Raw genomic sequence first — 25,000 nt, forward strand, 5'->3', positions numbered from 1 at the left:
CATGGCGTTCTTTGCAGGTGGTCGCGTGGCGCTGGTTCGCCGCTTGCCGTGCCGTCATCTTGGTACGGACACGCTCGACTGCTGACGTTGCACATTTCACAAGATTGCTTTGCGCCTCGTTTGTGTTCTTCAGAATGCGTCGTGTTCGCGATTTCTGTTTACGCGCTCAGCCTCAGGTGGCAGTCTTTTTCTTATTTTGGTTTGGCTCTCTTTTTAAATTTAATAACTGGGAGGGGGGAGGGTTTCGGTGAGATGACTGGAAAATGTGGGGGGGGGCGGGTTTGGGTGGGATGGCTTGTGTAGGTGGGAGGGGGAGGGTTTAGGTGGGATGGCTTGTGTATCTGGGAGGGAGGGTTTAGGTGGGATGGCTTGTGTATGTGGGAGGGGGAGGGTTTAGGTGGGATGGCTTGTGTATCTGGGAGGGGGAGGGTTTAGGTGGGATGGCTTGTGTATCTGGGAGGGGGAGGGTTTAGGTGGGATGGCTTGTGTATGTGGGAGGGGGAGGGTTTAGGTGGGATGGCTTGTGTCTGTGGGAGGGGGAGGGTTTAGGTGGGATGGCTTGTGTATGTGGGAGGGGGAGGGTTTAGGTGGGATGGCTTGTGTATGTGGGAGGGGGAGGGTTTAGGTGGGATGGCTTGTGTATCTGGGAGGGGGAGGGTTTAGGTGGGATGGCTTGTGTATGTGGGAGGGGAGGGTTTAGGTGGGATGGCTTGTGTATGTGGGAGGGGGAGGGTTTAGGTGGGATGGCTTGTGTATGTGGGAGGGGGAGGGTTTAGGTGGGATGGCTTGTGTCTGTGGGAGGGGGAGGGTTTAGGTGGGATGGCTTGTGTATGTGGTTTGCGGTATGTGGGGAGGGAGGAGGGGGAGAGGTTATGTACAATGGCTGGTATACGTGGGACGGTTTAGGTGGGATGGTTGGTGTATGTGAGGTAGTGGGGGGGGGGGGGGGTTGAGTGCTTCGGTGGGATGGTTGGTATATGTTCAGATATGCTAAAGAGGGAGGGTAGAAAAGACGTGAGGATTATGGGATTTTGGCGAAGGAAAGATGATTGATCGAAAAACTAGAATGACACTCAGCAGAGTAGATGCTTTTTCAGGCCAGGCTGTACAGTTTACGTTTTTTATCCCACTGGTAGGTCGGATCCACATCCTGACCTTAACCAAAATCTAATCATCTTGTTCTTGTCTTCTAACCAACTTGCCCCCCAAGTTTTGGCATAATCCACCCACAACTTTTTGAGCTATCTGCTACATTACACATCATTTTCGGCCCTGTGTCCAATGGTTTAAAATCACTTGGAAAATTAAAAAAAATAAATCAGATCCGGATCTTCACCAAAATCTCATGTCACACACCCAAACTTGTCCACCAAGTTTTGTCCGAATCTTTCCACAACTTTTTAAGATACCTCCGTCAATAAAGGTGAAGGACGTTATGTTATCACCCCTCTCTGTCTCTGTCTCTGTCTCTGTCTGTCTGTCATCTGTTTGTTTGTCTGTCATCTGTCTATCTGTGCAAGATATCTCAAATAGTTGTGGATGGATCTGGATGAAATTTTGTGGACATGTTCGGTGTGTGACAAGGACGAACTGCTTCGATTATGGTGAAGATCCGGATCTGCATCAGACTACTAGAATTTTAAAAGTGATTCTTCACCATTGAGAGATGAGGCTAAAATGATATATAGCACGATATCTCAAAAAGTTGTGGATGGATTCAGATGAAACTTGGTGGCAGGGTTGGGTGTGTGACCACGACAAATTGATTCGATTTTGGTGAAGATCCGGGTCCGTATCTGGAAATGAGAATTATTTATTTTTTTTAAGTGATTCTTCACCATTGAGAGATTGGGCCAAAAATTGAGATATAGCATGATATCTCAAAAATGTATTGGGCCTCATGTTCTCGTGGATCAGGCATTGCATGGCGACGGTATGCGTTCAACCGAGTGCCCTTCTCGTTAAAAAAAACAAAATTGCAATCTTACAAAAGGAACCTAGAACTGGAATTTTATTGAAATGCTTCAAATGTTTCAAATGTATCAAGATGCAAACAATTTGAAATTCAGGGAATGTGTTTAAACATGTCATGAGATCCATTCTGATTTAACTTAGAACATCTCAAATTGTCCCTTTTCCATTTTTTTTTTTTTTTTGAAACGTGTATCGTCAGTGAAATATTTCCAATTATTAATGTAACTGACACATGGTTGTGAAGGAAAACCTTTGGCAGAATCGCCTCAAAGGGATTTATCATTCGACTAACTTTGAGGGTGGTGCATGTTTGACCGAGAGGCTGGGAGGGTCGGTCGGAGGTTCAAAGTCTGGCCGAGTCGTACCAAACTTTAAAAATGGTATGTGCTGCTTTCTTGCTTGACGTTCAGCATTTAAAATGATAAGAACACGGACAGGGATTGCCCGTGTTCTTATCCTTTTAAATGGTGTGCGTGCGTGCGTCTTTCCACTATGAGCCTGAGATAGTGTTAAAAAATAAATAAATAAGAGAGTGCATTTTGGCCTTGCAGTACTTGTAACCAATACCCATTATCACATGTGAACTGCTCTCATGCATGTGTTGGACATCATGGATGGCAGAGAGTGTCCTCTAATTATGTAATTTCTGTTCAACAAAAACCTCAAGCTTGTTTGAATATGCAGACGATTGGTTGCACAAATTGTTAATGTCAAAGGCATCCGCATTTGACTGCCGCTAATCATTCTGAGTTATGTGAAGTGTACAGAATTAACAACATGTTGCCTAACTGACTGGTCATGCCTATCAACAGTGCAAACATCAAGCAAATTGAGGATCTCATTCTGATTTGCTGAAGAGTTTATGTTATGGCAGCTCAAAAGTGAAAAAAAAGTGTTGGTAGTGTTGAGTCTCTCATTCATGACACGGTAGTTACCGCCGTGAGACTGAAGGCAGACGAAGGTTTAATATGTGTTCACCCATGTTTGTTTGTCTGTCTGTTTGTGAGCAGGATGTTTCAGAAAGTTAACGATGGATTTGGATGAAACTTGGTGGACAGGTTGGGTGTGCAACGAGCACGAATTGATTAGATTTTGGTGAAGGTCTGGATCCTGATACGGAGACTGTACTCAAATTTTTGAGAGATGCAGCGAAAAATGATATCTAGCACAATATCTCAAAAAGTTATGGCCTGGTGTTGGTTTCGTGGTTGGGGTGGCAGGCTTGGGATCTTTGGGTCCTGAGTTCAAGCCCTGCCAGCCACTGAATTAACACCAGGTGGGTTTGACTCAGCCTGTCATCCTTCCGAGGTTGACAAAATGAGTGCCAGCATGCTGGTATCCTGTGTTAGAGTGGCGACCTGTTCAGGATTGTGCCCAATAGCCAAGGAAACTGCTGAGGCAGCACCAACGCTTTGCACAGAGTATGGTCCCAATTGATGGATGGATGAAAAGTTGTGGAAGAGTGATGACAAAAGTTGGTAGATGAGTTTGGTAGGTCACCAGAACAAGTCGATTGGATTTCGGTTGAGGTTCGAATGCAGATCCGGCCTATCGGTGGGATACAAAACGTAAACTGTTCAGCCTGGTGGAGGTATGCATTTTTCCGAGTGCCGTTCTCGTTCTTGTAATCAAAAGCCCATGTGAAATTTGAGCCACCTTTGTATTTCAAGGATAAACAGTCGAAGCTCAATAAAACAAAGTGTATTGTATGCATATTTAGCGTGGTTCAATGGAGGCTAGAAGGTTAACATGTTGGTATGAGACTGTTATAAACAAAGCTATCAAGAGTGGTAAAGTTTATTGGGTAGGGAGAGGAGATGACTGGATATGAGACAGAGCTTCTACTTTGAAGAACTGAAGAGAAGCAACCATTAGATAGATGTAAGGAAGTATTCCTCTTGGCAATAGGAATTGGACAAAGAAGTGAAGGTCAGCAGAAAATCAACAAGAATTGTGTTTAAATGTGTACAGCCTTTTGGGGCTAACTTCGATGACTGATGATGAAGTTGGAACGTGGCCCTTTGTGAATTAAGTGGTCGGAGACCGAGAGGCTTCTGTTGTGAATTTTTCACCTTGAACCTCGTAGTGATCGTTGTAGAAATTCTTGCTGGTTGATTGTGGAATCTTATTTAACTTGCAGGGCTTAACGTCTAGCCGATTCGGTTTTAAATGTCTCCCTCGTACACTTCACACAATGAACAAACAGAACCCCCATTCATTGCAATATTATTATTCTCTTATATTTATCTTACTTTTTAGTTAACCATTAAACCAACCTGATTAATTCACTTTCCACAGCTTAAGTACATTACATCAGAGAGTTTTATTATTACTTGGTACTTGTACTCCTTGGGACTGACCAAGTACCAAGCCACTGAGAAGTCATACATCCTCACATGCTTGCACTAAAACAATTTTACATTTAAAAGCATTTTATACTTTCATGGGAGAGTGGTGGGGGCTGCCAATTCAAACTGCATACGTGTCTTCTAGGTGAGAAGTACACGACGTACATTTCAAGGCAAAGGTTTGCTGTTATCAGCCCAGGTCACACCGCTCCAAAACAAGACATTTTATCAACATTTATGGCAAAAGACTCTTGGCTAAAAAGGACAGCCAATTCGACTTGTAGCATAAAATTTAAATTTCTAAAACCCATTTGTTACAATTTAGAATACATTAATATAATTTTTCCCCCACACTCTCCCGTTTTTTCCTTTTAAGGAAAATTTGAAAAATTATATTACATATGATTACCCTGTCCCATTCCTGAAGGAGAAAAGATATTCATTACTCAAGTTCAATCAACAATGGCAGCGAGTGCTCATATCAGAAAATGAGTGCGTTTCCATTGAGCAGCACCCTACGGGAAACACAGTCGAAGCACTCCTTGAGCTGAGGAGAAGGTAGATGTTGGCAAGTACGAGCTTGGGCCTGACACTGGGTTGAAGGAGACAAAAAGGACTCGAGAGGTGAACAGAGATCCAGCCCCAACAGAGCCTGGGGCCTCGCAGCAGCAGTTTGTGCAATCAGGTTTGATTTCACTAAGTGAGCTGTGCACGTTGGATGCAGTCGCGGTGGCAGCATGAGCCCCCATCCGCACCATTGAACACTTGTTGCAGAGGACTCGCAGTGTGGAACTCCCGGCCTTCGTTGTACGTTGAAGCAACCACAGCAAGTTCACGATGTATTTGCAGAGCAAACATTCCTCCAGGCAGGCACCACACAATGCCGATGTTAAGACTTTGCTCAACCTTCTCCTCAGTGGTTTTTTCTTTCTTTTTTCGCATTACTCCATCTTATCTCCTTAAGAAGGGGAAGTTTCATGATCACGTGTTGAATGCCCAATCACCCAAATCTGGGTTCTCCCATCGTCCAATCTTTTTGTGGAAGTTCTTTCCAAGCTTCGTTTATACGAAATCGTACATTGCATCGTTTAACTGTGCTCAACACTCCGAAACAAACAAAACCAAAGTTAACATCGAGTAAACATCATGGGCTCATGTATTTCCACAAGACTGACAAAGGTTCTTCCAAAGCATTCAACTTGCATTATCAATATTTTATCTCTTTCCTTATTATTTCCCTAAATGACAAGTAAAATATACAGAAATCTCAGTTGTATGTGTACTCAAAACATTCATCTCATTGGCTATTTCCATGTAAAAGCAAACAGTCTTTATCAAGGTTTCAATTTGCAATCAATAATTATTTTCACAAAAAAAAATATTCCATCATCTATACAAAAATATAAAGGTAAGCTACTTCTTTCAAGAACCGAATCCAAAGCAATTCGATTTTGCACAGTTACCATTTTAACATTCATATCTGCTAAACAATTTACAGTTTCATTCACACGTAGTTCCAGAGCAACTGCCATTATATTATCTTGATTCAATTCTAAGTAACTTTTCCCTATCCTCAATTAACAGATTAACAAAGTCCATAGGTAAAAAGGATTCTCGATTTGTAATGTCAAAACAAAAGTTCATTTCAATTTTAACCAAGAGAAACATGATGGTTCGTTCTCAATCAGTTCCTTTATTATTATTATTTTTTTTAAATGAGCCTAGTCTGAAAGTAACTAACACAGTTACCGCAAAACCCTCATTTGCTTACTGTTCCACTCCGCTCGGCCATGACATTTAGTTGCCATGACATGACATGTTCGAAACAAGAACTTTGATAACATTGTTACAAAATTTCTCCAAACAGTTAAACAACACCAAAGGCTAGCATAGTTTCATTAACATGGTGAGCATCCATTTTTTTCATGTTGAAATGGAACTAAAATATCTCAAAAATAATGTTTAACCAATCTCTATCTCACTTCAGAATTCATCAACATTTAAATCTCTGACATTACCCATCTATCCACTTCTCTCTCACCAAAACAGCAAGATGCTGCCATTTCCCAACTCACATACACAAACCATCTATCATTTCCTCTGACCTTCTCAATATACTAATCCATTTTCATTTATCAAAAACAAATAAATACAGTTTAAAACTCTGTTCTTTTAAACAGGTGTATAAAAATTGTCAAATCATTTGTCATTAGGCGAATATCATTTAAATTGCAGCTCAAACACTCCGTCCACACATGTAGCTTGAACCTTCCCAAATTTTATCACAGTCCTGGGGAAGGCATCTTAAACTTCAGACTAATAAAACATCCAATCTCTCTTAAACAGCTTTTTTTTGGTCCAAACAATAAAATATTTTCTTTTAAAATCAATAAATTAAAAATAAAATCTTCAGCATCTATCCAATGAAATCTCATATCATTTACCTTGACTGAATCGATCAAAGGGTTACACTGGGTTGTTTGCCATTGCCTTCCCAGCACTAGTTCAGGCAACTTTAACATTCACAGACGAATAAAAACAATACGCCGCGTTCAACGTCCATCCGAGGGCATCATCTATTATCTGTGAATCGCCCCACGTGATAAACATCATCAAATCATTTTTTTAAATCATTCAAAATCACGTTTCTACATTTAAATCACATATTTTAAGGACAATGGTTACAACTCAGATCAGAATCTTCAAAACATTTCTGACACGTCCACACAGCTTACCCAGCACTCAAACCTGCCAGGTTGAGTATTATTACAAATCATCACAATGCCAGCGAGAGACCTCCCGAATCTTCGAAACATTCACAATTGTTATTTCAATTTATCCAAAATCCCTATGGCTTTTAAATAAAACTTCAACACTTTTTCCCTAAATGGACTTCACTTTAAACAGATTCAGTAGAGAGGGTGCGCCACAAACACCAAGCAACAAGGAACAGGAAGTTCTCTCCACATCCGGTGGGAAGAAAACAGAAAAAAACTCTAAGACAGGCAAAACCCACAGTTTAGCATTACTCTGTCATTGCTTCAACACCCACAAAAACCCCATAAAATATCCTCCAAATCAATCACATCTCGACATCATTTCAAAGTACAATAAAATCGAACCTCGGAAACATCTTTCCCTTCATTGCAAACGGCATGCGCACTTCGACATAATCGCCCCCACCCTCTTGAATCTGCATATGAATCGAATTTCACAGCTAAAGCTAAGACAAACACACTCAGTGGAGGGGGCCAGCCTGCACAGTGCAGCTCGTGACCTTCGCATTATAAACACAAAGCCAAGAATGCATAACATGTCACCCCAAACAGACCCACAGCTTAACTCAGCATGAGTCCGTCCTCAGACTGTCTTGCCGAGGTGGTTTTAATTATTTAATTTATTTTATGAATGTCCATCTCTTCACGTTTTATTTGTTGCAATATTATTATTTCTAACAAGACATTCATGTATCACATCGTCCAGCAATCTTTAATTCCCCAGCGAGCTCACAATCGCTTCCAATTCAGACCCCCATTGAATTGAATACACACACACACAGACACACACACACACACACACACACACACACACACACACACACACACACACACACACACACACACACACACACACACACACACACACACACCTGCGACCTTGGCGTTATAAACACCAAACCACGAACAGCCAAGTTGTTTTAACCCTGCCTGAAGTTTCTTTAATTGTTAAAAATGTCGTCAAAATCCCAATAGAACAGGTTTCATTGCAATGAAATCTATTGGACTCGCACAAGTTTCATTTTTCACTCACTCAGCAACACATGTATCTCAATGCAAATCACCAGCCACGCACCCAGCCGGTGAATCGTCTCCTGCATTCTACAAATTTCACGGTCGACTTTCCCACATTTGGGGAAATCGCAAGGGTCAACCTCCCTCCTGAACTGCAATGGGTAGGCCTCGCCCTGAGAATACTGCCTCAATGATCACAGTATCTTTCCTATCAGGTAAGTATCTATGCAAACATATATCTCACGCGTCCTCTGCGCGGTCTGTGGCATGTCGCTTCGTCATGCTCATTTAATTACTCCCTTCCATCTTCTTCTCCAGCACTTTTCTAAAACAACTACAGTACTTATCGTTTGCTTTCAAACGGACTCTCTCCGCTACCTCTTCTTTCTATCAATAAAATTATCTGACAATTAACTTCTTTGTTCGAAATGCGTTACCTGTTGAGACAGCCCACCCTTGAGGAACCCTCTCCCTTACCTTCGCTCAAGCACTTGTCGTTCCTCCCGGCACTGCCTCCGGTCACGAGCACCGCACCAACCTCGGCTCGAATCCGAGTCACGGCACCAACTGTTGTGGATTTTTCACCTTGAACCTCGTAGTGATCGTTGTAGAAATTCTTGCTGGTTGATTGTGGAATCTTATTTAACTTGCAGGGCTTAACGTCTAGCCGATTCTGTTTTAAATGTATCCCTCGTACACTTCACACAATGAACAAACAGAACCCCCATTCGATGCAATATTATTATTCTATTTTATTTATCTTACTTTTTAGTTAACCATTAAACGAACCCGATTAATTCACTTTCCATAGCTTAAGTACATTACATCAGAGAGGTTTATTATTACTTGGAACTTGGTCAGTCCCAAGGAGTACAAGCCACTGAGATGCCATACATCCTCACGTGCTTGCACTAAAGCAATTTTACATTTCAATGCATTTTATACTTTCATGGGGGCTGCCAATTCAAACTGCATACGTGTCTTCTAGGTGAGAAGTACATGACGTACATTTCAAGGCAAAGGTTTGCTGTTATGAGCCCAGGTCACACCACTCCAGAACAAGACATTTTATCAATATTTAGGGAAAAAGACTCTTGGCTAAAAAGGACAGCCAATTCGACTTGTAGCATAAAATTTACATTTCTAAAACCCCATTTGTTACAATTTAGAATACATTAATAAAATTTTTCCCCCACACTTCCAACCTCTCTAATGGGAAAGGAATGGAACTTGAGACTAAACTTCCTTATCGGAGATTCCAGGGTGATCGAGATGTGGTTCATCTCAGAAAAGTATCATTTTCTTCTCATAGTAAACTTGTCTAAGATTAAGAGGAGTTGACTCCCCCCCCCACCCCTCCCCAAACTGAAATCCTGCTTCGTGAAACTTGATACAGATATCAACCATTGTTTATGTTGGTTCCAATAAGTGTGACATTTTTGGAGTGGTGCATTAATTTCCTGATTTATTTATTTGTTATTTATTTATTTATTATTATTATTAGGTCAGCACGCTGACCGAATATAACCGTTCGATGTCCTCAGGTCAGTCCGTCTGTCTGTCTGTCTGTCAATTTTTTTTTCTATCTCCTCTGAGACATCTCGGCCGATTGAGTTTGAACTTGACACGATGATAATACGAGTTGCTCTTTATAGATCGTCTGAGCCCTTTTTCACATTTTCGACTCGGGGTCAAGGTTACAGGGTCATCAAGTCCAAAATGACCGATTGGTCGAATGTCTTATAAGGAAGCATCGGACGGCTATAATGCATAATGGGTTTCATTGGGATTATTAAGAAGATTTCATTTGACCAACTAGTTTCTCGTTACCTCTGTCATCTGGCCCTGTTTATTGGGCAACACGAGGTCCGCTGACTTCAACACGGCTTCGAGCGGTTATTTTAAGTTCAATTTAAATTCTGTTTTCACTTTTCATAGTCGCTAAGGTTGATTAACATTCGGTTGCATCAAGTTTTGTGAGAATTGAATGTTTATATCCTCGGTCTGTGTGAAATCCATTACAGCGAGGGGTAGCTTCCATCCGTTTCCATGCCATATAACGAGGCTGTTTTAAGTTCGAGTTAATTTCTGTTTTCACTTTTGGGACCTTCTGGTGTAGCTACACGTTCAGTGAAGATAATTTTCGTGCAAATCCGCTCAGAAACATACTTGTCATGAGGAAAATATATTCAATTCAAATAACCGTGAGACTCTGGAAAGGACTCCACTTAGGCTCGTGGCCAAATGAGGTTTTGGGTGGCATACCCCTACCCAAGGTAGAACAAGTCACAACCTATTTTTTCTTGAAGAGGGATGTTTGGGGAGTTAGAAAATCATGGGTGTGAACCTGAGATCATTGCACAACATTTTGAAAATCACGTTTACATATGTACCACTGCAGACTGCAAAAATGGATTTAATCGCCACAGATTTTGGCTCATATATTTGTTAATACTGGTGCTACAAACACAAATTTTGTACCAAAATGTTAGGAATGATGACATATATATATATATATATATATATATATATATATATATATATATATATATATATATCTGTAAAAACCATTTGTGATGAAACAAAGGCTTTTGTGTGACCTACAGGCAAAAATAGTGGAATTTTAATCAACAAATCAGCTTCTGGTTTACCAATAAATATCAACTAAACAATTAATTTCTTCATAAGTATTTGAGTTTTATTACTGCATATTACATCAAAATAACCCTCTATCATTCTCCTTTTTAGAAATGCAACTCGTAAAGATAAATCAGTTGAATTAATATAGTTATTTCCGAAACCATATGTCACCCCCTAAAAGTAACCGACATTGATTAATTTATAATACATGTATATGCATTAACCAAACAAGAATGATTTTAAATCCAGTTGCAGAAAATCAATTTTGAGCTTGATTGCCTTTTTCTAAAACTACTGATATATACTTATCTTTAATTATTTCATTTCAGATGCTTGTGCTGACAATTGATCTGCAATTATGGATCTGGAACCACCTGTTGTGAAGCGTCGTAAAATTGACACTGACCACTGCATCATATGCTTTAAACCCCTCAACCCTAAAAAGCAAGAAGTTGTAAAGAACCCAACATAACATTTAATGGTTTGAGTGAAATCTAAAAAGCAAGTCAAATCGGAAAAGATGACGTTTACGAAAGTATCTGGCCTTTGCAACAAGACATATTGAGTCTTGATTTGAAGTATCATTCCACAAATCGTGTCGGGCCAAGTATACCAGCAAGTCAAATATCTCCACATCCAACCCCAGTGAGAGTGACCAGCAACCATGCACGTCTGCAGCAACAGAACATAGAATCAACAGAAATGAAACAGCTGGGTTTCACATCAGGACTAACTGCTTCATTTGTGGAAAATCCAACACTTCCAAAAACAAGCTTACACCGGTATCTACAGGAACTGGACAGTCCACCAGAGAAAAAGTTCTGGCAGCAGCTGACAAAAGACAAGACAATAAAATACACATGCGCATGCTTGCCTTTCCAGATTTGTTCGCCTATGATGCCAAGTACCACAGGTTATGCTATTCACACTATATTTCAGAAAGGAACATCACTGCTGCAATTAGTAAATCAGGAGAGGAAACAATGGGCACATTACATGATGAAGCTTTTGATGAACTGAAATGTTATCTGGAACAAACTGTGTTCTCCAAAACTAAGACAGTGACAACCCTCGTTCATCTGAAAGATTAATACGTTGGATATTTGGTTTCACTGGGTACCATGAATGCAGAACAGTATAAAACATGGAAGTTGAAGGAGCGATTAACTAAATATTATGGTGACCAAATAGTCTGTGTAACATTTGATGGCCACACTGACATCATATGCTCTTCTTCTGTGACCTTGTTTGATGCCCTGAGAAAAGCCACGATTCTGCAGAGCATGACTGATGAACCAGAATATGAAGACATCCCTTCTGATGTACCATCAGCCACAGATAGTGAAATGCATACTTTGCATGCTGCAGCTGGTATCCTGAGGAAGCACATGGCTGATATCGAGCATGCTGGAAATATGTATGCACCTGTCGAGAAAACAGATATTCAGCACTGTGCAGAATTTGTTCCTAATACACTCTACGACTTTATTCAGTGGTGCACCAGTGAGAAATCACACACGAATGTAACCAGCTGCAGTGATGAAGGTGTTATGAAGAACAACCTGAGGACGATCGCCATTTGTCACAATATAATATCACAGAGCCGTCGAGTGTACTCCACAATAACGCTTGGTTTAGCCTTGCAGGTTCATCATGAATTGGGAAGCAAGCATCTCATTGACATGCTTCATGAATTAGGACACTGTGTGTCCTATGATGAGGTGAGACGTTTCCTCACGTCTGTGGCTGTTGATCAAACTGCCTCGGAGGATATTTACATCCCCAAAGTTCTTCAAAACCGACGCTGTACTGACGATCACTGTAGGCAGAGCAGAACATGTCATTGTATCTCTGCAGGACTGACCTGCACTGAATTCTGCTCGTGTCGTGCAGACGATTGTCCAAATGTTCATGATTCTGTTGTCTTTGACGACAGCACTGATGAAGAGCGTGACTGAACTTTTAAATGTATTACATGTATTTCTTCATGTAATAGATGTACATAAGTTACAGTGCATGTTATGAATTCATTATCGTCATGTGTGAAAGAGCTTATATCAACATGATGTCTATAAAAGTCACTTTCACAATTGTGTCAGAATCTTAAGTCAATTCTTCACGTTGCATATCCGCTTCGGGATTTCTATCAGTCAGCATGAGTGGGGCGACATATGATTTCAGTTATAACTATATCATTTCAGTGACAATTATAGCATTAGATATATTTTCAAAGGGTAAATAAACTTGGATTATGTTGATGTAACAAGTATGACTGCAAGTCCAATATTTTTTGAAGTAATTAATGTTTTTGTTGATATTTATTGGTAAACCCGAAGCTGATTTGTTGATTAAAATTCCACTATTTTTGCCTGTAGGTCATACAAAAGCCTTTGTTACATCACAAATGGTTTTTACAGATATATGTATATATGTATATATGTATATATGTATATATGTATATATGTATATATATATATATATATATATATATATATATATATATATATATATATATATATATATATATATATGTATATATATATGTCATCATTCCTAACATTTTGGTACAAAATTTGTGTTTGTAGCACCAGTATTAACAAATATATGAGCCAAAATCTGTGGCGATTAAATCCATTTTTGCAGTCTGCAGTGGTACATATGTAAACGTGATTTTCAAAATGTTGTGCAATGATCTCAGGTTCACAACCATGATTTTCTAACTCCCCAAACATCCCTCTTCAAGAAAAAATAGGTTGTGACTTGTTCTACCTTGGGTAGGGGTTTCTCACAATTTTAGGTCCCTTTTTTAATTTGGCCACGAGCCTAACATGCTTTCTGTTCACTGCTTCCCCTCGTAACCTGTCCCCCTGAGGGACTGCTTATTCGTAGCGTCTGTGAGATTAATGTTTATATTGTAGATGGTTTGGGGATGTGCTCTACAAGTATCTGAAAGAACTCCGCTGAAAAACAGACGTTTTAAGATTTTGTTCGGGCATTTCATCCTATGGCGAGCTGGCTGGTCACGTGACGACGTGAAGGCGAGTGATTAAGCTTCTCTGTGGTCCGAGGGTCCTTTTTAGTTGGGGTCCAGCTCTGTTTTGGATACAGCCATTAAATGCACACATTTGGAGTATTTATTTCACAGCCATAAACACGTGTTTGAATATTGTATCATGATGTTGTGAATGATTCCTAGAATATGGAGATTTTTGCTTCGAGCGGCCTCATGCGTTTATTTTAAATTCAATTTGAATTCTGTTTTCACTTTCCGGAGTCGCGAAGGTTGATTAACACTCGGTTTCATTAAGTTTTGTATCCGAACTGACCGTCAAACCCGCTCCCGTGTATTTTTTAGTATGCAGCCAATGGCTGCTGGTCACATCATTTCTGGGAGTATGGTTGTACCACGAATGTAGTGCCCCCTGTTTCCAGTAAGCTGATCCTCGTTTTGCCAACCCCAGAAGGATGACAGGCTGAGTCAACCCACCTGGATTTATTTAACGGCACAACGGGGGCTTGAACTCAAGACCCATCCATCCATTGGCACCATACTCTGCAGATCGTTGGTGCTGCCGAAGCAGTCTCCTTGGCCACTCCGACACAGACTAAACACCCCTAAGATCTTAAGGCAGCCACCTTAACTGTTAAGCCAACATCAGGCTGAGTTTTCTGATAATGATATATATATATATATATATATATATATATATATATATATATATATATATATATATATATATATATATATATATATATATATATATATATATATATATATATATATATATATATTGTTGCGGGGCTGGTGTCCTGGGGGAACCATTAGGGAGGGGCTGTCTTGGGTTCTTCTCCGGACTCGCGCAAAATTGCAGGTCATCTCACACGAATAACTTTGTGCTATGGCGGGTTGCTAATCGACCGCGAACACCAATAACTTGACCATGTGACTTTGGGTCCTCCGTCTATTTACTGTTTCCCAAAGGACACACACCGACCTTATCGGGGAATCGCACCCTCGGTACAGCACATACTTGTGTTATTCAGATTACCTACCGAATCAGATGCAGTCGAGTGGAGCTGCCAAGTACGTACCAGTTATTGAACAGATTATTGGGGAATAACATCCCGGCTAAGCTAGGGTGTGGGCCATGCTGGACCAATGGAGGAAAAGACAAAAATGAGCTTGGGTATGTGGACACGTTGGCTGTGTGGCAAGGATGAATCACTTTGATTTTGGTGAAAAGCTGAATCCAAATCTGGATATGAGAGTTATTTAATTTTTAAAGTGATTCTTCATTGAGAGATCGGGCCAAAATCGATATAGTACTGTATAGCATGATATTTCAAAAATGTATTAGGCCCAATATGTTCTCATGGATCAGGCATTACGTGGCGGAGGCATGTGCTCTACCGAGTGCCCTTTGAGTTTTATTCTGAAATAATCAGAATCACTATAATTTAACACAGGTGGAGGCCAATTTACTTGGTGTATGATTTTGAAGGTGATTGGTTACACCCGAGCAAATTTACAATTGCAAAATATAAGGGGGGTTGACACTCGTCCAACGAAGATACTCTAGTTTTTTACTTTTTAATTAATTTTCTGAAATTTGTAGAATTTCTTTTTCACTTGGAAATTGTGGGTTATAATGTGTAAATAAAGGTGGAAAAAGTCTGATTTAATGCAATTTAATTCTAGGCTATAAGGTGAAAAAAAATTTAAGGGGTGGGGGGGTGTAGACTTTCTCTCGGCAATGTATATGTATTGATCCAATCCTCATCCTGGATTGGAGCGAAGACATGAAATGCAAGGAAAAAAACATTGGTAGATATGATGCTTTTCTTGGTTTGTATGCAGCACAAGGCTGCGGGTAGCATCATTGGCTGAGGGCATGGCTGTGCTGCCGATGCAATGTCTTCCGCTGGTGAGGGCATGAATTTGGAATTTGTTTGCGGTGTCGGAAATATTTAACTTGCCTACCCTTCTCGACGGATCTTTATCATCCACCAATGAATGCTGGCAGACGGGATGAACGTTCAAAGTCCATCCGAGGCACAGCACACGCACTGATGAATCTTTCTGCTGATGAAACACCCGGATGACGGTTTATAGCTGCGTCAGGATTTGAACCCAGGCAAGAGAGCTTAGAGGTTAGTGTTCATAGCTATAGTCCATCCCGTCAGCCCAGTAGGTGCAACTACACTTCAATATGAATTACAAGGGAAGGAAACGATGTACAGACACATGTGGAGGATATGGGATTTTCACTTGTCATGTCTTTTAGCATCGTGAGCCATTGGCTCAGATGAGAATTCTCATGAAGCCAATGGAATACAAGTCATGTTTTCTGTTCCAAAGCAATGATTTGGAGGATAAGTTGAGTTGTTGGCAAAATTATTGCAAGAAATCTCATGGGCCATTGATGGAAATACAGAGCAAAATGCAGTGCTGTACGTCTGTCATTGGAATGTTACTTTTGGAATCACTTACTTCACCTATTTTCGAGGATTGTGAAAGTGAGGGCATTCTGCATTTTGCTTGTGCGGAGGATAGAAAAGGACCTTGTGTATCGATTGCATTAATCTTCACCAGAAGAGCGAGGAGCCACATTTATGTCATTGGCGTCAGAGATTTGCAATGATGCAACCCAAGACATCTATCCACGATGGTATTGGCAGGAGCAGAGTCTCAGGTGACCAGGGTAAAACCGATTGTCGGTGAGAGTTTGTGAATGAGTATTCCTGCTCCGATTGCACATCTCTTCTCCTTCATGTTGATGTGAAGAAGGCTCACCCATGGATAAGGATATGGAGAATGGAAAAGACAAAATACACCTTTTTTGTAACTGGAGCAGTATTTTCGGAGCCATCATCTAATGCCGTCAGATTCTGCTGTGCATTAAATGTCGAGCTTCGTGAGGAGCTCTCATCGTTGAGGCTGAAGAGCATACATGGTGAAGCTGTTTGTTTGGAGGGACGAATGTAGTTTGGTCGGATTAGGGTGTGAATATGAACTTTAGGTGCATTGTTATTTCAGTTGTGCTGCATTGCTGGAGGCCTTAAAAAAAAAAAAACTACTGGCAATCTGTGCAATCCATTGAACTTCCCCCTTCTTCAATGTTGATCCCTGATTATACTGGATGGGTGGGAGTGGCGGTAGACAATGGTTAGATTCAGGCACAAGGTGCCATGCATATTTATGTGCAGTTTTAGGACTTCTCCCCCTGCATTGTGTTTGTATAAAATAGAGTCAAAGTAACATGTTCCCTGCGAAGGAGATGGGAGGTTGTTCTTGCAGATAAACGAGGTTAAGACATCTTGACTCGTGTTCTCTGTAAAGCCAGGATCTACTTTCTCAACAATCCGCTGGATGAAGTCCTTTCTTTCAATCTTCTGAGTCTCACTATCTCCCATGATTTTTCCTATGAAAGCCACATTTCCAACCTGGCCTCCAAAGCCAGTCGTCAACTGGGAATCCTCCATCGTGCAAAGTCCTTCCTTGGCCTACCTGAGCTCCTGACCACATACAAAGCTTTCGTCTGCAGCCTGATGGAGTACTGCTCTCCCCTCTGGGCTGGTGCTCCTGCCTCCCACCTTTCTTGGCTTCATGCTGTGGAAACCAAGCCATTTAGGATCATTGGTATCTCCCACGGTGAGGCTGAGTCTTTGGGCCTCTCACTCTCTCACCGCAGGCAGGTCGGTGGTCTTTCTGTCTTCTACCGTCTCCTTTCCGGTCTCGCCCCCCCTGCTTTGTCTGCGATATGTAACCCCCATATTTCCACAGGTCGCTCAAGGTCCGCCAGCAACCACCTTCTGGTAAAACTACCAAAATCACTGTTCACCTTCACTCTTTCATTCCTCTTTTTTCCCACCTTTGGAATAAACTCCCTCGCTCAATTAAATCCCATTCTTCCCTCCAGGCCTTCAAAACAGCTGTTCACCACCACCTCTTATCTTGCCCCATCCAAATCCTCGATCTTTTCTACCCCCGTTAATCAACCCCAAACCCACTTCCTTCAAACTCCCTGCTTTCCTTCCTGAAAGTCCCTGTCATGTCCTTCTTGGATACCCCATGTTCCCCCCCCCCTCCCTCTCCCTTCCACACATCTAATGTCTCTGTTCCCCACTGTTTTGTCCTTCCCTCTCCCGCCCCTCTTGTCTCGCGCCCTTCTTGCTGTGCGTTGTGTGTTAGCTCTCATACGAGCCTCGACAAGGTATACAAAAAAAAAATTCTGCTCACCTTCATTCTTTCATTCCTCTTTTTCCCACCTTTTGAACAAATCCCCACACTCTCTTCAATCCTACTCTTCCATCCAGATCTTCAAAACAGCTGTTCACTACCATCTCTTATCTTCCCCCATCCAAAACCATGATCTTTTCTACCCCCGTTAATCCACTGCAAACCCACTTCCTTCAAATTCTCTGCTTTCCTTCCTGAATGTCCCTGTCGTGTAAGGACCTGAAAGTCCCCGTAATGTCCATCTCGTTTACCCCGTGTTCCCCGCCCAATCCCTCTCCCCTTCCACAGATCTCCTAATGTCTCTGCTCCCCTTGTTATATGTTCTGTGTGTTCGCTCTCATATGATCCTCAACAGTGCATACAAAAAAAAACACTTGAAGTGTGAGTGGGTCAGTGATGTGGTTGTTCCCATGAAGAATGGCTATCACGTTGTATGAGCAAGCGTAGGCCCATGATACCTCAATGATATGGACTCATGTTGGCAGAGCACACGAGCAAGACGTTGTACAAGTTACAGTACGTCACACCATGCCTCTCTTCTCTGCCATCTCCTTCAATACTCTCGGATGTTTATCTGGCCCCAAAGCTTTATCTTTTTCTTTTTTTTTTTGTCAATTCCATTCTGACAAAGACACCAACTGATGTGAAAGACAACAATTAAAGAACTAATCCCAATGATTGGCAGATGGGACGATCAGTTAAATGTCCATCCGAGGAACGGCACACATTGATGAATGATGTTTTATATCTAGGTCAGGATTCAAACCCGGGCTAGACAGGTTCGAGGTAAGTGTGCGTACCTCCTGGCCATCCTGCCAGCCCTTTCCACATGGTACTTAATCGTTTTTTAAAAAAGCTTCTCTTTGTTTCTTGAAATGCATAGTTTTGTCGAAAAAAAAACGGTGGTTCGAGATTGATCAGACTTTTTATTGAAACGGGATTTGTGTGTGTGCGTGCGTGTGCGTGCTCGCGCGTGTGCGCGCGACGCTTTTGTTTATCATGATAAAATGGGTGTATTTCAGTTATCACTCAGTTTGGGTCCGAGTCTCTCGGGGACTGTGTAAACATTGAATGCCTCAAGGACGTCAGGTTTCTTCCAAATGTTTTTCAGTCTAATGTTAAACACCAGTCGTGCCTGTTTAAAAAATGTAATCATATGTTGGAAGGAATTGACTGAATAGTTTGTGGTTATAATGATTTCAACTTAACTTTCGGTACGTGTGCGGCATGGAACATGACGATAAGCTGTTTTATACACTTTAACACGGATTTCACCCACGGTGGAAAATCCCCTGAGGAAGAGGGGAAATTAAGTCACAACAACCCGTCGTGTGACCCTTAGTCCTCTTGTCAAGCTTGTTCGGGATTGGATAAGTAACAACCGCATGTATCACAGAGACAGACAGACAGACATCAAATTGCATGTTTTAGTATGTTGAACATCTTTTCACTCTTTCAGTTTTCATGATGTGAGAAGCGTCACTTTTGGGATGGAGGCAAATCAAATGCGCTCCATAATATTGTCCTTTCTCCCCCCATGATTCAAAAGGTTTTAGTTGAATACAAGTATCGCTTATTCACGTGAACTTGAGGAATTTTTGATAAATTCAAGTGCAAAATGACCGACTGTCCTGGGAAGTATAAATAAACATTCAAGAAGTTTGTACTTTTTATAGCTTGGTGAGGCACAATCAGCTTTTTGCCACCCTTAATTTGTTGAGATACATCGAAATATTGCAAGTGTGTTGTTATATCTAACAAGCCTGTGTATACACCCTTAGTCTTTTAATCATTCTTCCTGGCAGGCCAGTGTGGGACAGATCCATGCAATGAACATGTATGTTTTTCAATGCGTAGAGAGGACATGAGCAAGCACGTGTGCCTGTCAGTACGTTCCAGGACCATGGCATCGAAAACCCCTGTGGGGTTTGTGGGACTTGGAAATATGGGAAAGCCTATGGCCCAGAATCTTTTAAAGAATGGTTACCCTGTTGTGGCCATGGACATCTTTCCAGATAGCTGCAAGGAGTTGCAGGATTCTGGAGCACAGGTAGATGAAGTTTAATGATTTTTTTATTCATTACTTTTGATTTCCAAGTGTTGACAAATCGAATGCCTTTTGATGATCATTTGATAATTATTAAATTGGTCGTTTATAGTCTAAATGAAGATTGTTATCATCAGATTGAAATGCAGGTCTTTTTGTGCCTTTTGATTTGTTTTTTGTTTTTTTTTATCCTCCACGAGCCTGAGACACTGCAGAAATCAGCGTGACAACCTCAGCTTGCTTTTTCGTGTGGATTGCTTAATTTGATGAAATCCACAGGCATTTATTCTGAAAAGTTAACACAATTACATTGTTTACATCACCAGACTCCTTCACCCTATTTTTGTTGCATTACGAATGGTCAATTAATCCCCAAAAGCAAGAAGGGGTCGACGTGATCAGATTGGCTTTTCGAGACCAATCGGACGCAACTTTTGCAGTTATCTTGGTCGGGTTTCTGGCTCGGCCGATTAGCCCACTCGATTTTTGGAGGGGATCGCCGCATATAAGGACTTTTACCATTGAACATTTTGGTGCTTTGGAATGACGAGCCGTTGGTTGTGCACTGGTTGTTTGCAATGTTAACAATTGTTTTGCTTAATTACATTTTCTTCCAGGATCGTCGACTTGCGATGTATCGCTACTTTTGTACACGAAACAAACCCAGTACTGTATATCTATGAGCTACTCTAACGGAGATGTTTGTTGTTTGTTTGTGTGCTTATGTGTTTCCATTTCTCTCAGAGATGGCCAAACAGATCTTCATAAATCTTTCAGAGGTTCATCAGCGAGTGGCGGGGAGTGTTTTAGGCAAAACGTTTTTTTTTTTAAATTCTGGAAAAAAAATAAGTTTGTCTATTTATTTTTAAATCGCTCTTTAGTGCTAGTGCCTAAGCCTTTGTAGGTATGTGAGAGTTAATATAAAATGATCCCTTACCCCATTCCTTTGAGTGTGTAGAGAAGTGTTTTAGCCCTCCACAAAAAAAAAGAGAAAAAAAAAACTTTAAAATTTGATTTCTTCAAAAATAGCACCGAGCACCGCGTCGTGCCCCTGATAGTACTCATGAAGAGAAACTTGCTATTTGAGAGAATTTTTCATCGTGGAATTCAATCGATAATCTTTCCTTCAAATTTTGTTTGTAATGGTCATTAAAATGAATCTCAGACTGTTTTTACTGCACGTGCAGAGTTTATTTTGGTCTGAATCATTACGAGTTGTAATGGGTGCCAATAAGGTATTACATTAATTTATTTATATTTATCTTATACCTGGTGTTGGCTTAATGGTTAGAGTGGTGGGCTTGGGATCATATGGTCCTGAGTTCAAATCTCACTCGGCTGTTGAATTAATACCAGGTTGGGTTGACTCTGCCTGTCATCCTTCGGAGGTCTGCAAAATGAGTACCAGCTTCCTGGGATGATTGAGCCATTCGAGTATGCTGTGGCGGAGCGGCGACTTGTCCATTGTGCCCGATAGCCAAGGAGACTGCTTAGACAGCACCAACGCTCTGCACATAGTATGGTCCCAATGGATGGATGGATATTTATCTTTCCCCTGCAGCTGTGCAGCATAAGGTCCCATGGGGTATATGGGTGGCTATCTTATTACCTTAACTAAGTTGAAGTTTTAATCAAAATGTGCTTTCTGGGCCTGAAATAATTTTTTGATGGAATGTGAATGTTATTAAAACCATTATTCAATATTTTTGCATGTGAGCAATGCCAGATTTGCAGTTTTGTACAAAACTTTTGAGGTATCTTAAAGTCATGTAAAAGTGCCATGCTTCCGTAACCTTCATAAAAGTGCCACAAAGTCTCACCACAAAAAAAAAAAAATGCCACATAAAAATATCCCACGACTGTTGCACCTTTTTTATTTTCTTGCTACTGTGTTCCGAGCCAGCCCTGAAATCCATGACCTCAAATGAAGCAGAATATTTCAAGCAATGACGATGAGGCCAGGAAAAGAGGGAATGGCGATGAGCGATATCTCCACGACTCTCCAAAACGGTCTTTCCGTGGGGGGAGAGAGAGTGATGGGCAGTGGGTCCCGTCAGCGGGCGGCGTCATCTCTTGGGCTGTCACGTCCTGCGGGTCGGCCCCTCACAAAAGTTCCTCACTCCGAATCAGAGCTCCACAGCTCATTTCTCCGCGGCCTGCAACTCTTTGGCCAAACGGCCCATTATAATGTTTGCGAAAGTGCGTAGCCCTTTCCTGGTGCTTTTATACCAAAGTCCTCCACCTGGCCACACCTGTACAGGGGGTTTTGCACCATATAACACCATACCCTATTCTGCTCTAAGATTTACAATCACCACCTCCTTTTACCAAGCACTTTTTACCATACGACTTCAACTCTGACAGATTCCTGATACAGGAGTAAATGTAAGCTGCCGTACTTTGCACACGGTCCATACTATTCTGAGCACATTCTCTCTATGGATCTCTCTTCCCCTTTCCACATAACAGTATGTACCTTGTGTGGTACACAAACTCAACCGTGTCCTTATGGAGTGCTGCAAAGTGAGTCATCGTGCTGTTGGCTTTTTTAATGTAGTTGAGAAATTGTATCTGGAGTTTGTGGAGCCAACGAATCATCAGGAATTTATTGACATGTTGACAACTTAAGATCTAAAGCAAAAAGAGATTGTGCAGCCCAGTGGTACACATTGGTCATGCAAGTGGAGAAGTGTTTGCTGTAAAAATGCATTGCACTGCCATGCGGTGCGGTGTCTGAGAGATCCGAGTGAACAAAGGGAAAAGTAGTCCGTGGAAGGAATCGACCTTTTCATCTCATGACTGGAGTTTCATTCAGTGCTTGCTTGATTATCCTTCATAATATTTTAAAAATATTATCGTGTTCAAGCTGTCCATTAACATGGATCACTGAATGGATGGATCGACACTGAGCGTGCGGGAATCACAAGAAGCACACGAGGTTCTTAACTCTTTCATGGGATTTATTCCCAAACAAATAACCAAAATGAAAAAGAATCTGGCGATGGTGATCACAATGGTGGGGATGGCACCGTGTTGGGGAGGGAGGGAATACGAAATAAATAAATAAATCATAGACAAGAGGAATAAAATCTAAAGATTCCACACACCAAGCACAGACGGAGATGTGAACGAGAACCTGGTGGAGATATCGAAGCAGGTCCAGGGGCAGGTGAGATGAACAGGTGATGAGACAGACAACGAAACGGGTGAGCAGGTGATTATCAGGCAAGCAAGATGACGAGTATGAACCAGGCCGAAGGCAGGCAGGATCGTTGCTCCGCACTCCGGGTCAATCTCCGCTTGCCTCCCCCAGACGATCTGTCACTCACTTCGCCCTCCTTGGGGGTGACAAAACTCCGCCCTTTTGGAGACTACGAGCCCCCTCCCCTCTCTCTGGATTGCGCTGCCCTTCCTAAATTCCTCTCCTTCAGGGGGTGTCAAAACTCCTCCCATCTCTCCCTTAGGCAGCACCCAGTTCCCAACCAGTGACATCACGACATTGTACGTACGAGTTTCTGAACCTTAAACCCTATTTGGTTTTTACCACACACTATCCTCCATATGGTACACATTTAAACAAAACAATTCTTTAAGATAACATTTCCCTCTATATTACATTGAGATTGGCTAACTACCCGAACACAGACCACACTATTCTATACATTTATATCTGTTCTGAAGTAATATCTACCCCCTTGACAAACATAAAAATATATTCATGTCACAAACGACATCAGTGTATCAACGCCACGCTCGCAAACGCTACCTCTATCGTCGAGAAAATGAAAAACTCAGACGTGAAGGTGGCTGGAATTGAATATGGAAATAAATTACAGAATTCTGTAAAGACCACGACATTGCAGTACCAGACAAAGACACGGGTCACTCGCCAACAAGAAAAAGAGCAGTGAAACTCGGAATTTCTTACGGACTTCATTGTTCCAACAATTTTGGGTCCAAGAGAGCATGCAAAAGAGGCACCAACTGCACATGAAACACCCGAGACTGTAAAAGAACCTCAAAGAAAGATGCGGCATCAGCAGTTCTACATTCCTGGTTTGGATGTCATAACTGTAGAATTAGCGAGCCGATTCTCAAAAGAATCAATGGAAATTGCTTCAGCATCCGACTTAGATGTCAAGATGTGACAAAAATGGCATTGATCCACATCCATTCTCGCAGAAATAGGAAGAACCACTCAAAATATATCTACTACTTGCAGCTGCAGAAATGAATGTGTTGACTGGTATCTGTTGTTATCCTTCAGCGACTTCAAAAAAATGTCTCAGAGAATGCATCCAAACTATTATGGACTCATTCATTTGGCTCTTACGTTGCCAGTCGGGACGGCCACTTCGGAACGAAGCTTTTCTGCGACGAGATGGATTAGAATCTGGTTGTGCTCAAGCATAGGGTGAGAGATTTTCTTCATTAGCTCTTCTTCACATATAAGGTGATTTAACTATGAATCTGATTGCAGAGGACATCATGAATGTCTACGCTAACCGAAGGGAAAGCCGATTGCACCTTCATTAAGGTAAGAACGGTATTTATATTGAAGACAATGTTTGTGTATGTGTAAAACCTGGGAGACATGATTCATAAAGTGCTAAGTTTTGTTTATTCAAGAATTCGTCAAACTGGAAGGGCACTTGGTAGAGCGCGTACCTCCGCCCAGATCCGGATTCGGATCTTCACCAAAATCAAATCGATTTCTCCTTGTCACACACACACACACAACCTGTCCACCAAGTTTCATCCAAATCTATCCATAACTTTTTGACATTATCCTGCACACAAACAGACGGATATGGGTGAAAACATAACCTCCGTCCACTTTTGGTGGGTGGAGGTAATAATTAATTAGGCTGGAAACAAAAAAAACAGAAAGCTGATTAAATAATGAAGTGGTTTATGTGTGTGATTATCCGGCAACCTTGTGTGTGATTTCAAGTACACT

General features: G+C 41.4%; 2 protein-coding genes, 1 long non-coding RNA gene and 1 other non-coding gene across 4 annotated transcripts in view; 2 read left to right on the forward strand and 2 right to left on the reverse strand.

Moving 5' to 3' along the window:
* HIBADH (3-hydroxyisobutyrate dehydrogenase) overlaps nt 1–25,000 on the forward strand; it is a 159,022-nt gene that overhangs the window by 90 nt on the left and 133,932 nt on the right. The window contains exons 1-2 of the mRNA XM_085876998.1: nt 1–62; nt 19,883–20,043. The exon at nt 1–62 is cut by the window's left edge and continues 90 nt beyond it. Coding sequence (XP_085733124.1) covers nt 2–62; nt 19,883–20,043 — 222 coding nt within the window. The 5' untranslated portion in view covers nt 1. The remainder of the gene's footprint in view (nt 63–19,882; nt 20,044–25,000) is intronic.
* On the reverse strand, nt 3,758–7,576 carry LOC147027521 (uncharacterized). Its single transcript, XR_015057076.1, has 2 exons — nt 7,058–7,576; nt 3,758–6,905 (listed from the first exon to the last, which is right to left on the reverse strand). It is a non-coding gene; the product is annotated as an uncharacterized LOC147027521 (long non-coding RNA).
* On the reverse strand, nt 8,178–8,336 carry LOC147027522 (U1 spliceosomal RNA). Its single transcript, XR_015057879.1, has one exon. It is a non-coding gene; the product is annotated as a U1 spliceosomal RNA (small nuclear RNA).
* On the forward strand, nt 10,696–14,447 carry LOC147027523 (uncharacterized). The gene has a single exon (XM_085876997.1). It carries the CDS (start codon nt 11,875–11,877, stop codon nt 12,709–12,711), a length of 837 nt encoding a protein of 278 aa, XP_085733123.1. The 5' UTR covers nt 10,696–11,874; the 3' UTR covers nt 12,712–14,447.

Source organism: Eptatretus burgeri, chromosome 4 (genome assembly GCF_056783735.1).
Source record: "Eptatretus burgeri isolate ZD-2024b chromosome 4, Ebu_testis_v1, whole genome shotgun sequence".
Taxonomy (NCBI): Eukaryota; Metazoa; Chordata; class Myxini; order Myxiniformes; family Myxinidae; genus Eptatretus; species Eptatretus burgeri.

What these genes read in the sequence shown, in the direction of transcription:
- LOC147027523 (XM_085876997.1), top strand. Translation starts at nt 11,875, where the DNA reads ATGAATGCAGAACAGTATAAAACATGGAAGTTGAAGGAGCGATTAACT.